This window comes from Cebus imitator, unplaced genomic scaffold (genome assembly GCF_001604975.1).
Source record: "Cebus imitator isolate Cc_AM_T3 unplaced genomic scaffold, Cebus_imitator-1.0 Scaffold308, whole genome shotgun sequence".
NCBI classification, from domain to species: Eukaryota; Metazoa; Chordata; class Mammalia; order Primates; family Cebidae; genus Cebus; species Cebus imitator.
Genome location: NW_016107623.1, coordinates 1,094,281 through 1,112,187, shown reverse-complemented (window position 1 = coordinate 1,112,187; position 17,907 = coordinate 1,094,281). Strand labels below are relative to the sequence as shown.

The 17,907-nt window shown below is 34.7% G+C and overlaps 1 protein-coding gene across 1 annotated transcript in view; it reads left to right on the top strand.

Moving 5' to 3' along the window:
* Positions 1-17,259, top strand: part of BCHE (butyrylcholinesterase) — a 62,218-nt gene extending 44,959 nt beyond the window's left edge. The window contains exons 3-4 of the mRNA XM_017503258.2: positions 5,714-5,880; positions 16,659-17,259. Of these exons, the coding sequence (XP_017358747.1) occupies positions 5,714-5,880; positions 16,659-16,783 (292 nt within the window). The 3' untranslated portion in view covers positions 16,784-17,259. The remainder of the gene's footprint in view (positions 1-5,713; positions 5,881-16,658) is intronic.
* The last annotated feature ends 648 nt before the right edge of the window (positions 17,260-17,907 follow it).

Here is a 17,907-nt window from a genome sequence, read left to right as displayed (position 1 = left end):
ACAGAATCTTACTTGGTAGCCCAGGCTGGATTGCAGTGGCACAATCTCGGCTTCCTGCAACCTCCTCCACCCAGGTTCAAGCCATTCTACTGCTTCAGCCTCTAAAGTAGCTGGAATCACAGGCATGCGCCACCGCACCTGGCTAATTTTTGTATTTTTAGTAGAGATGGGTTTTCACCATGTTGCCTAGGCTGGTCTGGAACTCCTGACCTCAAGTGATCTGCCTGCCTTTGCCTCCCAAAGTTCTGGGATTACAGGCGTGAGCAACCACACCTGGCCATGAACTCTTGATACTGCATTCCAAACATGCCCTTCTTGCATTCTTTCCTGTCTCAGAAATGTCAACTACATTCATTCTTCTAGTTTCTCAGGCCAGAATCTTTGAAATCAACCTTACTTGCTCCTTTCCTCTTTATATCTAATCAATAAACCTAGTAAGTGTTCTACCTACAAAATATATGTAAGACCTGCCCAATTCTTTCAATTTCTGTCACTACTTCTCTAGTTCAAGCAACCATCACCTCTCAAATTATTTTAGTGGCCTCCTAACTGGTCTCCATGTACCCTCTATAGTTTATTTCCATCACTACAGACAGATGATCTTTTAAACAATGTAAATTACATCTTGTGTTTCTCCCACCCCCTCCTGAGATGGAGTCACTCAGGCTGGAGTGCTGTAGCTATCTCATCTCACTGCAACCTCCACCTCCCAGGTTCAAGTCATTCTCCAGCCTCAGCCTTCCGAGTAGCAGGGGTTACAGGTATCCACCACCTTGCCCAGCTAATTTTGGAATTTTTATTAGAGATGGGGTTACACCATGTTGGCCACGCTGGTCTTGAACTTCTTACCTTGTGACTTGCCTGCCTTGGCCTCCCAAAGTGCTGGGATTACAGGTGTGATCCACCGTGACTAGCAGATCTTATTCTTTCTTTGTTCAAACCCTCCAATTCCTCCCTCTCTTACTCTGAGTAGACACAAAATGCTTTCAAAGACCTATATGGCACTAAATAATGTGAGCTCACTTTCCCCTCTCCAACCACATCCCCTACTATTCCCTCTCTTGCTGCCTCCACTCTAGTCACACTGTCCCATCTGCTTTCCTTTGAAAACTCTAAGCACATGTTTCTCATGATCTTTGTTTTCCATGCCTTCTGCTGAACTACTATTTTCCCAAACAACTGTTTGGCTTATCCCTCTGCTCCTTCAAGTATTCACTTAGAAGTTTATTTCCCACTAAATATTGCAAAGCTCCCTTACCCAGAGTTACAGAAAGTCAGGTTTAATCTTCCAGTCTGCAAAGTTGGTCCAAGATTCCTCGCATCAGTCAGAAGTTTAGGGTCTATGTGGCTGCCCTCACTTCAGACTAGCTGTTTACAAATATGGAGTCCCTGTGGACTCCCTCAGATTTTATACCTCACAAGAGCTATTCATAGAATTCAGCAAAGCCCTATAATTACAATTACAGTTTTCTTATAGCAAAAAGGTATAACTCAGAACCAGCCAAGGATAGAGACACATAGAGTAGTATCTTGACTTAGAATGTTCCAAGTGCAAAACTTTTCTGTCCTCAGAGATCTATTACCTTCATGGCATCTATTCTGCCAATGTACTTACGGAGTACTGCCAAGCTAAGAAGCTCACCTGAGCTTTGTGCCTTTAGTTTTTATTGGGATTTTATTATTATATATAGGCATGATTGGTTAAATCATTGCTTGCATGATTGAACTCAATCTTCAGCCCTCTCCCCTCCCTGGAGGCCAGGCTGATACCACATGGCAGCAAGTCTCAACCCTCTAATCACATGGATGGTCTTTCTGGCAGGGCCAGTTCCTATCCTAAGATGATCAGTGTGGCCATCTTAACCCTGAGTCATTTCATGAGCCTAATCTACTAGATACTCACCATAAGGCACCATGTTAGCATCAGCTATCACATATTGCATAAGATTCCAAGTATTTAGGGATTACATTGCAAGAACCAGAGACAAAACACAATCATATTTCTTCATTATGGACCCCCCTCCCCCCTCCCCCCCACACACGCTGATACTTACTCACCTGCAATTTCTATTTATCCCCATTCCTCATTTTATTATCACTAGCACCTAGTACCATCTAACATATTACATCGTTTCTTTATTGATCTTATTTATTGCCTTTCTTATCAAATAAAAATGGTAAGATGAAGGAATTTCTATTTTGTGTTTGTTGAGTCTCTTATCACTCAAATAATACCTGACCCACTTTATAAATCCTGGTTGAACGAATAAATATATCTGTTTTCTAAATATAGGTCTTCTTAGAGCCCTTCTATTCCTTATATTATACTAGAATTTCATTTATGTGACTTGTAATGGAATCTATAAATATTTTAATATTTTAAAACCTGTCCAATATATTTTCCTCAACCCTCTTATGACAGTAAAAGATTTCATCTAGCCTTTTAATATACAACTGTTAACTATAGCTTCATTTTACTAGATTTTAAAGCTAATTAAAATATATTCTCTTTAAAATTACTATAGCTTACTTAGAAATAACTGACTCTGAATTCTTAAGGATAATTTTAATTATCATTTTAGGCTTGGGTAGGCAACACCGGGATTCTATAAATCCAAGAAAACTTTATTTTTGAAGCTAAATGCCTGATTTTCTTTGTATCAGGGCATCGTGTGTCAATTAATGTCTTTTTCTTTAATCTGTTCATAAAATGAGTTATCAACTATGTACTTAAATATCAATGACAACAAGTAATTTTCTATAACACAGATGTTAAAGGGAGATATTTGCTGAATTTTTTTTTTTTTTGTTAAATTAGCTGTGTCTTAAAACCTTTCACACCTACATATGAAGAAAATTCTAATCTGTGATCTGTAAAGCATTTTGGTATACTACAAAGTAGAAAAAGAACCAGATAGTAAAAATACAGCATAGACAACCTCATGAAAAATTTTATTCATTACTGTTTTGAAATCTTTATTTTGTGACAAGAACAAAAAATGTCTTTGAGAAATAGCAAAGTCAAGATGTTTAAATTTATCTTAATAATTTTGAGATAAAATATGTAGTGTTTGGAATTGTGCATATTGGAAATATGTTGTATTTCACAAAGTTTTTTATTAATACAGACAGAAAGAGAATTGTCCCTCTTGCTATTTTTTAAGTCTTTGGAGTTTTCTTCAAATTATAGAATAAAATACTTCATCACTTCAATAGCTATTTCAATCTTTTGAAAACTGTATCTGCATCTATAGGCAAAGGAATTTTATTATCTCTAAATTACGATTTGGTATGTCATGAATTATTTTATAGGACAAAGTTTGTTAAAAGAACACTGGCGGTATCATTACTGCTTTGCTCTTGAACTCAAGTACAAGTCAGCTCTGTTTAAGTCGCCATTCGCAGAAGACAGAAATGAATGTGCAGTTAAAATGGTGCCGTAAGTAAATCAGAGAAGAATTAGAAGAAAAGTGGGCAATTTAGGAACATAAGAATTGCTGTACCGAATCAGATCATCAGTTCTCCTGGTTTAATAACCAGCCTCCAGCAGCTGTACTTGTTAGTTTCTACAGCTTTAAAAGACAGAAAAAAGACTACATAATTTACCTAGACAAGTGTGCCATCTGTGATCTGGAGACATTTTCTTCTTGACCTCTCTCAAATAATACCCTAAAGCAGTAGGTTTCAATTCTGCTATGATATTGGTTTAGCTTGAATGGCTGTGCTTATTAATAATTCTTAGTAAATTATCCAATTCCTCTATAAAATAAACTAGTACCTCAAGAAACTATTTGTCTCTAAAGCTCCTGAATTCATGGTTGAGCATGTCTGCATCTATGATGAATTTATAGTGCATATTCAATATAAAGTTTTCATGACAAAAATCTGCCTCTTGAAAATCATACTGGACAAATGTCTACTCCTTTCAAACTCTGCTGGACTTAGAGACTTTGGCCAAGCAAACTTACATCTGCTCATACTACTGCAAAATTTCTATCTATTAATAGTCTACAGAAATATCTGAATGATGAAAGATTTTGTGTGTTGAACTTTTAGAAAAGTTCGACTAGAGTTTTCCTTATATGATTTTGCTTAAGGTAGAATAAGACCTATGAATAAATTACTTATCTTTGTCACTTTAATCTTTTATTTATGTTAGAAAAGGCTGAATAACTTTGTAGTTTCTTGATTATTCTAAATACCACCTTCAGATCAATATTTCTAAAACATTTTGCTCACACTAGCCATTTAGTCAAAAGTTTCTCAAGAGTAGTAAATGCCTGCAAGTTTGAGTCTAAACAATTTTCCTAGACTGTTAGCCCTTAATGTGACAACACTAATATCTTAAGTCCATAAATTCAGTGGTTTCTCCTTCTATCCTAGAATTCGACAAAACTCGTTTTTTTCATCACTATTTGAACAAAAAAGTAGATTAACCTTTAATGTCTATCTTAATGCTATCTTTTTTTTCTAGCTTTCCCAACTTTCTAGTTCATTTCCTTATTTCCTCTTTTTCAACCAGATTCCTATTCCATCAGATAATTTCCTTTCAAGAATGTAGTGACTGCGCCCTCTTCTTCTGAACAATTTGTGGCCCTTTATTTAAACTTGGCTTATGCTATCTTATGTTGTAGGTTCTTTGTTTTCCCGGATTTTTTTTTTGCTTATAAATTGACCGAGGAAAACTTTGGGTCCCATATTTATATTTTTGGAGCCTAGATTAGTGTCTAAGTCATACTAATAACATAAAGATATAAGGAAATCTACAGATGTATTAGTGACTCTGTAGAGTCACTTAAAAAAAACAAACAAACTGAGTTTCTGGTTGTGTGACCTTGGCATTAATATCTTATTGAGTGCTATGAAAGTAAAAACGAGCTCAACACCGTAGATATCTAAAACATAGAATCAATGTTCATTTAGAAATCACAATTGTAAATATGGGAAATATCAAAAAAGATAGTATGAAAGTTTTGAATGAGTTTGGACAAATAAAAATGCAAAATAAAAGAATTCTAAGCAGAAGTCACAGCTAGAGCATAGAGAGAAAATGAAAAAAGCAGGGAATTACTGGGGAACTCTACCTAATTCCTATTGGCTGGGTTTATAAGAGAATTTCGGAAAATAAACTTGGAAATATGGGTGGTACCATATTCATTAACCTTAGTTTAAAACCACTGAAGAATTATTGAAAGCTTTTTAATTAGTAAACAGATTTATGAGCTGTTAAATGAACTTAAAAGTGGGACTGAAAGCAGTTTCCTGTAAACTCAGACAGTATTGATAAAAATATATAGGATAAAATAGATGCAAAAGATGAGTAGGTGATATGATTCCTTATTATGAAATGATTGGGCCTAGGAGAAGGGAAGAGAATGAAAAAAAGTAACACTGTGCTTTGAGCATGTTTAAGTGTGAACGAAGAAATAGTTTATTGAAATAAAAAATATTTCTTATTCCAATATGTTAAGCAGAAATCCATTTTAAAAATTCAACTTTAAATTTTAATGCCAACAATTTCAAATAACATAGTACTTCTCAGTACTAAAACCACTAAGCCCAGTTCACTTATGTGTCACATCATCAATATATATTCAAATTTTTTTCTGTCTTAAACTCTTTAAAGCTCTTGTGAACAGCTTTAGAGAACAATATTCTTTTTAATCTAACAAAGATTTCAATTTTACTATAATGTCTCTATTTTATTATTTAGAAATCCAAATGGGACTCAGAACAATAGCACAAGATGGCCTATCTTCAAAAGCACCGAACAAAAATATCTAACTTTGAATACAGAGTCGTCAAGAATATTCACTAAACTACGTGCTCAACAATGCCGATTCTGGACATTATTTTTTCCAAAAGTCTTGGAAATGACAGGTATGTGTGCATTTAGCATTTGGTTATTTAATAAATGGTGGGTTATGTAAAAGAGGGGTGAAGAAAACTATCCAAGGCAGGGTGATGGAGTTACTCCATGTATCTTTGACTTTAAAATAACTTGATTTAATGACTACATTATTTTAAAAACTTTCCCATCAAGTGTAGATATGTTGTGCACTCTTACTATATGAGCAGTACTTCAGTAGTTAAATAAGGAAAACCAAAATATAAATTTCACCCCGTGAGAATATAAAATAGAAAAAGGAAGCTACAATAGAGCCCTACTTGTTATTCAGACAATTTTTGTGGAATTAATTAATGGACAAATAAATGAATATACCAAATAATCATAATGTATAGAACTAAAAAATAAGTATGTAAAAATAGGTAAAAACGAATTTATTGTTTAAGGAAGGAAAAGCCTCCAAAATTTACATATTTAAAAACACAATCCAATATAAATATACATGTATATATTTTTGAGATGGAGTCTCACTCTATCACCCACCTTGGAGTGCAGTGGCATGATCTCAGCTCACTGCAACATCCACCTCCCAGGTTCAAGTGATTCTCTTGCCTCTGCCTCCCTAGCACCTGGGATTACAGGCCTCCACCACCACACCCAGCTAATTTTTGTATTTTTAGTAAAGACGGGGTTTCACCATGTTGCCCATGCTGTTCTCAAACTCCTGATTCCAGGTGATCCACCTGCCTTGGCCTCCCAAGGTGCTAGGATTATAGGGGTGAGCCACCACACCTGGCCATGAACTCTTGGTATTGCATTCCAAACATGCTCTTCTTGCAGTCTTTCCTATCTCAGCAATGTCACCTACATTCATTCTTCCAGTTTCTCAGGCCAGAATCTTTGAAGTCAACCTTGCCTGTTCCTTTCCTCTTTGTAAATAATGTATTGGACTAGTAAGGGCTCTACCTACAAAATATATGTAAGATCTGCCCAATTCGTTCAATTTCTGCCACTACTTCTCTACTTCAGGCAACCATCACCCTTCACCTAAATTATTTTAGTAGCCTCCTAATCGGTCTCCTTGAACCCTCTGTAGTTTATTCCCAGCACTACAGACAGATGATCTTTTAAACAACGTAAATGAGATCTTGTTATTTCTTTCCCCACCACCCACCCCTGAGACAGAGTCTTGCTGCGTCACCCAGGCTGGAGTGCCAAGTGCCATGGCATGATCTCAGCTCACTATAACCTCCGCCTCCCAGGTTCAAGCCATTCTCCTGCCTTAGCCTCCTGAGTAGCTCAGCTTACAGGTGCATGACACCACGCCTGGCTAATTTTTGTATTTTTATTAGAGACGGGGTTTCACTGTGTTTGTCAGGTTGGTCTCGAACTCCTGACCTCGTGATCCACCCACCTCGGCCTCCCAAAGTGCTGGAGTTACAGGCGTGAGTCATTACACCTGGCCCAAATATTTCTACATATTCTGAACTTGGAAATTTTTATCTAAGCACACACACATATTACATAATATTATATAATATTACATAATATTATAAACAAGTAGTTATTTAGCTAACCAGTCTTCAGGAAGTGATTGGTGAGAAATATGTAAGGAAATACTATGAAAATTTGTTCAGATTATTATAGTATCTTGATATTCATTATTAAGAAAATATTGTAATCCATTTGAGTGATCAAACATGTGTCACCTTAGTTTGAACTTCTTCGACAAAAACGACATATATTCCAACTCCCTGTCTGGTTTTTAAATGCCCAGCTGTTTATAATCCATTTGGTTCCTTAAATATTCTTTCTAAAAGTAACTGATTTTCAGCCATCAGACATATTGCAGATCCTACAGAGTTTGCTATTCTGTTCATCATGACACTATAATTTTCAGGCTCTGTGTTAGATATCATAATACATTAAATGTTTTTGATTTTTTATTTAGATAAGTTGGGGGTGAGTTTCAGCAAATATGGGCATTTCAGAGCTGTATTTGATTGTTTAATATGCCTTTTGATTATCAGACATTACTCACCAAAATTATAATTATGTACTCCATCTGCTTGGGAAATGTTTCTGATATACCAGTGCTCTGTGTATTACCAAATGTTCTGTGACATAATATATAACCAGAGATGGGCTTCTGCTTCTCTTGGCAGAGCAACAGTGCTGTCCTTGTGTCCTCCGGGTGTGAATAACGATGAGGTAACTTATTAATCTGCCAAGAGACCCAAAGAGATACTATCATTTACCATATCACACACTACATCTCCTTCATCTTTATTTAAAATATTTTTATATGGGAGGGTTATAATTTGGGATAAAATGAGTGGGTTATTTTAAGTGACTTATTTATTGTAACCCAAGCTGGGCCCTTCTGGTTTAAGCACAGGTGATCTATTTCAATTTATGTGATGATAAAATAAAATTTGCATATCAGCATTTTTTAAAAATACCCTTCACAAATTTGTATTTCCAAATACTTACCTGTCATAAAGCAGATTAAATAAACAAACTCCAAAAAGCTGCTACTATTTCCCATATAATGCTGAACAAATTCCTAGCTCATGTAACACTGACTTCTATGGAAATACCTACCTCGCTGTAGTCTAGGACCATGCTTACGGTTAGGCTCAGTGTGTCCTGAAAATATGCTTTTGTATTATACCATTTTTTCCAATTAATTCCCCCATAATCCGGTTTTCATATTAGATATAACTTATAATTTTAAAGTAAATTCATGATACGATTATTGCAACATGTATTCATTAGTAATAAAAATGCTACCTTTGAACAAAGTCAGTTTGAGGTAACAAGGATTTAGGTTTTATAAGTAAATAGTGGAACAGATTTAAAAGATTAAGGACCCATGTTCTTGTCATACCTTATATTTTTCAAGTCATGACACTTCAAATATTTTAATCTTTAATGACTTGAGAATGGGGTTATTCAGAAGACCTGGACTAAAGTTTTTGAAATTTTTTTAAAGGTAACTTTATAAGTAAAGAAAAATTTCAAATAATAATTACTAGCTGGCTTTCTTAAAAGGAGAAATGTTTACCTTACTCAAGATGGAAACCCAATAAGCTTTATAAGTACCACTTCAGCAGTAGTTTACATTTGAACAATAAATGTTCTCAAATAAAAAGGTTCTTAAGACTTGTTTAAGCACACAAACTCTAGCAGTTAACTTTAGACCATACTTCAGCACATGGCTCTACTGTTATTGCATGCACCTGGAAGAAATAAAATTTATAATATTTATTTCAAATGTTATAAAATTCAGATTTCTACAAGGATATAACTGCACAATATCACAATATCATACCTATTTGAAAAAAAGAAAGGGAAGTAGCAAAATGACTCATTTTCAAGGATATTACTATTTTTTCAATAAAAGTAGAATAGTACATTTGTTTAAAAGATAAAAATCCTTCATAGTATCCCAATGAAGAAAAAAATGTTAGATTCAATAGTTTCTCCATTGGCCTTTGAATAAATCATGCTTGCCAAAACTAAAGACCACTTGTAAAGTTATGAGCCTAGATACAATTTGGACTCGTTACTTTAAGAATCATTTACTACTTTTGCTGATCACTTAGCAAGACTGGCAATCAAGGATGAGAAAGTGGAAAGGTGATTTGGAGAAAATAATGAAACTAGTTTTAATGCCTTAGTATGCCTGAATTATCAATTCCTCATTAAAAGCAAAACAATCAAGTGACTTTTAATAAGTTAATAATTAAGTAAATTAACTGTTTCTCTTTAAGTTACATGAAGTCCTCAGAAAGCCTCGCCAGAGTTGATACTAGTTCACTCTGTGATCTTGCCCCATACTCAAAATTACAACAGATCAATTAGTGATTGACATTTATTGCATAAAGCAGTATTCATTCCATGATAATTTTAATGACTGATCAACAAACAGAAAAATAATCATGTGATGTGGACAGAAGAGATTTTCTTTTTTTTTTCCATTTATTTATTTTATTGCATTTTAGGTTTTGAGGTACATGTGAAGAACATGCAAAATTGTTGCGTAGGTACACACGTGGCAGTGTGATTTGCTGCCTTCCTCCCCATCACCTACATCTGGCATTTCTCCCCTTGCTATCTTGCTATCTCTTCCCAGCTCCCCACCCCCCACCATCCCTCCTCTATTTCCCCCCAACTGACCCCAGTGTGTAGAGCTCCCCTCCCTGTGTCCATGTGTTCTCATTGTTCAACACCCACCTATGAGTGAGAACATGCGGTGTTTGATCTTCTGCTCTTCTGTCAGTTTGCTGAGAATGATGGTTTCCAGGTTCATCCATGTCCCTACAAAGGACCCAAACTCATCGTTTTTTTATGGCTGCATAATATTCCGTGGTGTAAATGTGCCACATTTTCCCTATCCAGTCATCAAAACTGAAAGAGCTAGAGGAGCAAGATAAAAAAAACTCAAAGTCTAGCAGAAGACAAGAAATAGCTAAGATCGGAGCAGGACTGAAGGAGATAGAGACACAAAAAACCCTTCAAAAAATCAATAAATCCAGGAGCTGGTTTTTTGAAAAGATCAACAAAATAGACCACTAGCCAGATTAATAAAAAAGAAAAGAGATTTTCAATGAACACACAAATATATGAACGTTGTTGTTTCTTCGTTATTCATTATGATGCCAAACATAATTAAATATCAGTATAATCTCTTCTAACTTCACCTCCACTAGCAATTATGGGTTAATTCACCTTTGCATTCTTTCCTGCCATGGTCTGAATGAATGTTTGTGTCCCCCTAAAATTCTTATGTTGAAATCCTAGCCCCTAAAGGGCAGTTATTAGAAGCCAAATCCTTGGGGAGATGATGAGTGCATTAGGACAGAACCCCTTCAAATGGCATTAATTCTATTAAAAAAAAAAAAAGAAGAAGAAGAAGACCTCCTGAGAGAACTCCCCAGTCCTCCATGTGAGAACATAGCAGTAAGACTGCCATCTGTGAACCAGAAAGCAGGTCCTCATTAGATACAACCTACTGTTGCTGGATCTTAGAAGTCTAATCTGCTGGAAAGCCTCCTCAACTGTCAAAAATAAATTTCTATTGTATATCAGCTACACAGTGTACACTGTTTTGTTATAGCAGTCTAAATGAACAAATATTTTCTAATTCCTTAGACTTTAATAAATAGATAGCTCTGGTGAAAATTTGCTCACTGTTCTTTTTGGCTAGAAAAAAAACAATGACAACAACAACAAAATGTATTATTATTTTCATAGGGAAGAAAATAACTTATTTTTTAATTGAGACAACAGTACTTGCAAAACAAAGATCACAAAGAAGTGAACTGAAAAATGCCAATATGTTTATAAATTTACTATTTCACAATTTGCCTTCCATGACTATTCTCTTCTTTTTACCCTGTGAGGCATTAAACAAAAAATGGATTCCCACCTTTTCTAATTCCCCAAAACCCACACACAAAGCAAGTTGTCTCTGTTTTACAATCAGCACAAGACTTGGTGACATTTGAAATAATTTTAAAGTAATGAAATCACTCATATGACAGAGTTGGTTAAAAATGATATTATTATTGATTTAATACTGGGCATAGAAAGATGAATAATAAAAATAATAAATTAATAGGTCATATGTATCAAGGTGAATATGTATATTTAATGTATTCATATTTATATGTAGAGTCTCTATCCTCTTATGAGACTTATGTCCAATTATTATGCTTTGAAAATTCATACTAAAATTGCTAGCCTAAGTATAAAGCACTATCCTTTTTCCGAGGAATACTCAGGTCAATAATACGAGTTGTCACATTTATTTATGCATATTATATCATACAAATTCACATTTTCTGTATGTGTTTCCCACTCAATCATTAGGCAGTTATTTTTAGAAAATAAAAACTTCATTATTATTTTTATACCACATAAAATTTACAATCTGCCAGAATTTAACTGTTTTATGCATACTGAGCCATTTGGTTCTTTGCAGAATTTTCTTTTTTTTTTTTTCATTAAGTTCTGGAATACAAGTGCAGAATGTATAGGTTTGTTATGTAAGTATAGGTGTACTGTGGTGGTTTGCTGAACCTATCAACTCGTCATCTAGGTTTTAAGGCCCGGATGCGTTAGCTTTTTGTCCTAATGGTCTCCCTCCATGCACCCTCCACCCACCGACTGGTCCCAGTGTGTGATGTTGCTCTCCCTGTGTCTATGTGTTCTCACTGTTCAACTCCCAGTTATGAGTGAGAACATGTGATGTTTGGTTTTCTGCTCCTGTGTTAGTTTGCTGAGGATGATGGCTTCCAGCTTCATCTATGCCCCTGCAAAGGACATGATCTCATACCTTTCTATGGCTGCCTAGTATTTCATGGCACATAGGTACTATAATTTCTTTTACTAGTCTATCACTGAAAGGCTTTTAGGTTGCATGTCTTTGCTATTGTAAATAGTCCTGCAATAAACATACCTAATCACGGGTTTTCATAGTTGGATAATTTATATTCGTTTGGTATATGCCCTACAATGGGATTGGTGGTTCAAATGGTATTACTGATTCTAAATCCTTGAGGAATCACCACAATGGTTGAACTAATTTACATTCCCACAGGTAGTGTAAAAGGATTCCTATTTCTCCACGGCCTCACCAGCATCTATTGTTTCTTGATGTTACAATAATTGCCATTGTGACTGGTGTGAGATGGTACTTCCTTGTGGTTTTGATTTGCATCTCTAATAATCAGCCATGTTGAGCTTTTTTTTCATGTGTTTGTTGGCCACATAAATGTGTTCGAGATGTGTCTGTTCATATTACTTGCCCACTTTTTGATGGTGTTGTTAGCATTTTTTGTGTAAATTTGTTTAAATTTCTTGTGGATTCTGGATATTAGACCCTTGTCAGGTGGATAAATTGCAAACATTATTTCCCATTCTGTAGGTTGCTTGTTCACTCTGATGATAGTTTCCTTTGCTGTGTGAAAGTTCTTTAGTTTAATTAGATTCTATTTGTCAATTTTGGCTTTAGCTCCAATTTCTTTTGGAATTTTTGTCATGAAGTCTTTGCTTATGCCTGTGTCCTAAATGGTATTACCTGGGTTTTTGTCTAGGATTTTTATGTTTGAGGTTTAATAATCAACTCTTTAATCCATATTTAGTTAATTTTGGCATAAAGTGTAAGGAAGGGGTCCAGTTTCAGTTTTCTGTATATGGCTAACCAGTTTTCCTAGCACCATTTATTAGAGAGGAATCCTTTTCCTACTGCTTGTTTTTTTAGGTTTGTTGAAGATCAGACAGTTGTAGATGTGTGGTGTTATTTACGAGGTCCCTGTTCGGTGTCATTGTTCTATATGTTTCTTTTAACACTAATATCATGCTACTTTGGTAGCCTAGTAACATGTTTTGAAGTCAGGTAGTGTGATACTCCCAGCTTTGTTCTTTTTGCTTAAGATTGTTTTGGCTATACAGACTCTTTTTTGGTACCATATTAAATTTTAAGTAGTTTTTTCTAATTCTCTGAAGAAAGTCAATGGTAGTTTGATGGGAATAGCATTGAATCTATAAATTAATTTGGGCAGTATGGCGATTTTCATGACATTGATTCTTCCTATCCATGAGGATAGAGTGTTTTTCCATTTGTTTGTGTCCTCTTAGTTCTTTCAGCAATGGTTTGTAGTTCTCCTTGAAGAGGTCTTTCACATCCCCTCTTAGCTGTATTTATAGGTATTTCATTCTCTTTGTAGCAATTGTGAATGGGAGATCATTCATGATTTGGCTCTCTGCTTGTTTATTGTTGGTGTATAGGGATGCTTGTGATTTTTGCACATTGATTTTGTATCCTAAGACTTTGCTGAAGTTGCTTATCAGCTTACGGAGTTTTGAGCTGAGATGATGGAGTTTTCTAAATATAGAATCATGTCCTCTACAAACAGAGACAATCTCACTTTCTTTATTTTCATTTGAATACCCTTTCTTTCTCTTGTCTGACTGCCCTGGCCAGAACTTCCAATACTATGTTAAATAGGAGTGGTGAGAGAGGGCATCTTTGTCTTGTGCTGGTTTTCAGAAGGAATGCTTCCAGTTTTTGCTCATTCAATAACATATGGCTATGGGTTTGTCATAAGTAGCTCTTATTGTTTTTAGATATGTTCCATCAATATCTAGTTTTATTGAGAGTTCTTAACATAAAGGGATGTTGAATTTTATTGAAGGTCATTTCCCTTGCAGAAATTTCACACAATTCCATTTTTTACTGAGTGAAAAATGTACTTGCATCCACAGTATGAGATTAACATATTGTTAAAATTACAATGAGTATGAGTAATGCTGGTATAATGCTCTTTCCAAACATCACTTAACATTTTTGTTAAAGATAGCATAAGTATTTTGCTGGTGTGGAGGGCAACTGGTTTGCAAAATGTTTATTAATGAAAATAAATATGAAATATTCCTAATAGCAACTACCCATGAAAATATAAACAATGGAAAGAGAAAAATAATTTCTAAATAGACATCTGCGGTGGTTTTGAATTGGTTACTTTTCCTAGGTAGTTGACAGTTACCTTGTTTCTGAATGTTTTTCAAGCCATCTTGTTAGATGTTTAACTATATACTTAATAGAAATACACTGTTGGTGGGAGTGTAAATTAGTTCAACCATTGTGGAAGACAGTGTGGTGATTCCTTAAGGACCTAGAAATAGAAATTCCATTTGACCCAGCAATCCCATTACTGGGTATATATCCAAAGGATTATAAATCGTTCTACTATAAGGACACATGCACACGAATGTTCACTGAAGCACTGTTTGCAATAGCAAAGACCTGGAACCAACACAATGATAGACTGGACAGGGAAAATGTGGTACATATACACCATGGAATATTATGCAGCCATCAAAAATGATGAGTTCGTGTCCTTTGTAGGGACATGGATGAACCTGGTAACCATCATTCTCAGCAAACTGACACAAGAGCAGAAAATCAAACACCACATGTTCTCACTCATAGGTGGGTGTTGAACAATGAAAACACATGGACACAGGGAGGGGAGCACTACACACTGGGGTCTGTTGGGGGGAAATAGGGGAGGGACGGTGGGGTGGGGAGGTGGGGAGAGATAGCATGGGGAGAAATGCCAGATATACGGGAAGGGGAGGAAGACAGCAAATCTCACTGCCATGTGTGTACCTATGCAACAATCTTGCATGTTCTTCACATGTACCCCAAAACCTAAAATGCAATAAAAGAAAAGAAATATAATTTATCTTTTAGAAATACTTCTGTCAACTAATTTGATAAGATTTACAAAACCTATACTCTGCTACTGTGAGACAGGAAATACACTAGTAGCTAAAGTTGTACAGGTGAAAATGACAGGGTCTGCTTACTCACAGTGAAGTGGAGTCAGGGCCCAGGACCATAGAAAGCTTTTAAGAAGAGAAGATAGCTGCACTGAATCTTAATGTGAAGGCAAAGTGGAGAGAAGCCAGATAAGCAGGAGCCAGAGATGAAGGGTCTTGTGCATCACACTAAGGAATTTAAATTATATCCTAAGTAGAGACATTTAGTAATGTTGAATGGGAAACTGACATGTTCTGGTTATTGATTTATAAATGTATAAGCTTTTACTATATTCAAGAGTTGTTTTTGTTTGTTTGTTTGTTTGTTTGTTTTTTGATGTATTGGCTAGGGATGGTGGTTTGGCCTGTAATCCCAGCACTTTGTGAGGCTGAGGTGGGTAGATCACATGAGGTCAAGAGTTCAAGATCAGCTTGGCTAATCAACATGGTGAAACCCCATCTCTACCTAAAATACAAAAATTAGCTGAGCATGGTGGTGCATGCCTGTAATCCCAGCTATCTGGGAGTCTCAGGCGGGAGAATCACTTGAATGCAGGAGGCAGAGGTTGCAGTGAGATGAGATAGTGCCATTCCACTACAACCTGGGCGACAAGAGTGAAATTCTGTCTCAAAAAAAATTAATAAATAAAATAAAATAATGCATTATAATAAAGGCAATATCTATGTGGAATGACAATTACAAAGTTATCCTTATTCATGAATAAATACATTGTGCCCTTTTTATTTAGGGATTACACATCCATGGATTCAATCAACCATCAATCAAAAATATTTGATAAATAAATGCATCCATACTAAACATATACAGACCATTTTTTCTTGCCATTATTCCCCAAACAATATAATACGATAAACATATACATAGCACTTTCATTATATTAGGTATAAATTAGGTAGAGATGTGCATAGCTTATATGAAAATGTTATGCCATTTTATATAAGGGATTTAAGTGTCTGAGGATTTTCGTATCCTTGAGAGGTCCTAGAACCAACTCTCCACAGATACGAAGAATGACTGTATTCATATATAATTTTCATCAGAAATAATTATCTGTTATAGGACTATGTATGTAAATGAGACCATTAAATGAAATTTGTGCTATTTTAAAATGGGTCAAGAACATAATATCTACATATCTTCTTGAAAACTAAAGACAATAGATATAATGTAATTACACGTAATACAATATATAAGCTCATTTTCCATTTTATATAGGTTATACTTTATATAAATTTTATATCTGTTATTTGCATTTTCCCATAATCTGTAGAGATTTTATTAAAATCTCTTTTCAGGCAGAGAGAGAGCTAAACATTAATCATAAAGAATAAATGAAAAAAGAAAATATTGCTGTACAGTGTAGTTGGAGAAAATGGCTTTTGTATTTGAAATTATTTTTTAATTAATGAAACAGATTAAAATTTAGATTACTACAACTTATTCCATGTTTTACAGGACATATTGATGAAGCAGAACGGGAGTGGAAAGCAGGATTCCATCGCTGGAGCAATTACATGATGGACTGGAGAAATCAATTTAACGACTATACTAGCAAGAAAGAAAGTTGTGTGGGTCTCTAATTAATAGATTTACCCTTTATGGAATGTTTTTTTGCCTTTGATCAAGGCAAAAATATCAGGAGCTTTCTTACACACCTACTAAGAAAGCTATTATGTAGCTGAAACAAGAATGCCAGAAGGATAATATCGATTCCTCACGTGTTTAACTTAGTATTTTACCTACATTTTGAAACCCAAATGACTAGAATGTGTTTAATTAAATTTTACAATATAAAGTTCTACAATTAATTAGATGCATATTAAAACAATGTCCTGCTTCAATTTCTTTCTTTCCTTAAAAATAAGATATTTTTCCCCCTAAAAGTTATCAGTGCTCTGCTTTTAGTCAGGTGTTTTTCATCACCACTCATGAAAAGATATCTTTTTTAAGTGAATTAAATTTTGAAACACTGTACACCATAGTTTTCAAGGTTATGTTTCCTAATTAAAATGTAAATTTAATGTCAATATGAGGTATTAAAATAAGCACAGAAAATTATTGGTCTCTTTGTTTTTTATAAAAGGGATTTCATCAACAGCACACCTGTCCTATAAGAAAGACTAAAGGAAGTACTTCAACCAGAAAGAGAAAGACATTAATGAACAATATGTAATCACATGGAGGTACAAAACTTACTGGTAATAGTAAGTACATAGAAAAACAGCGACTACTATAGCACTGTGACTTGTGTGTAAACTATACATTTACTATGTAGAAAGACTAAACAATAATCCAATAAAAATAACTATAAAACTTCTCAAACATAGAGCAATAAGGTAGAAATAGGAACAACAAAAGTTACAAAGCATGGGGACAAAATTAAGGCATAGAGCTTTCATTAGTTTTTTTTTTTTTTTTTGTACTTGTTGGCTTATGCATACAGTTTTAAATTGTTACCAGCTTAAAATAGTGGATTATAAAATAGTATTCACAACTCTTATGGTAAACTCAAATCAGAAAATGGACACACAGATGATACTATCTTATATTTGAAAAAAAACCTATAGAATCCATAGAAAAAAGTAGTAAAACTAAAAAAAAATATATAAAGTTGCAAAACACAAAATCTATATACAAAAATCAGAAGGATTTCTGTATGCCAACAGTGAAAAATCTGAAAAACAAAAACAAAAACCTTAAAAAG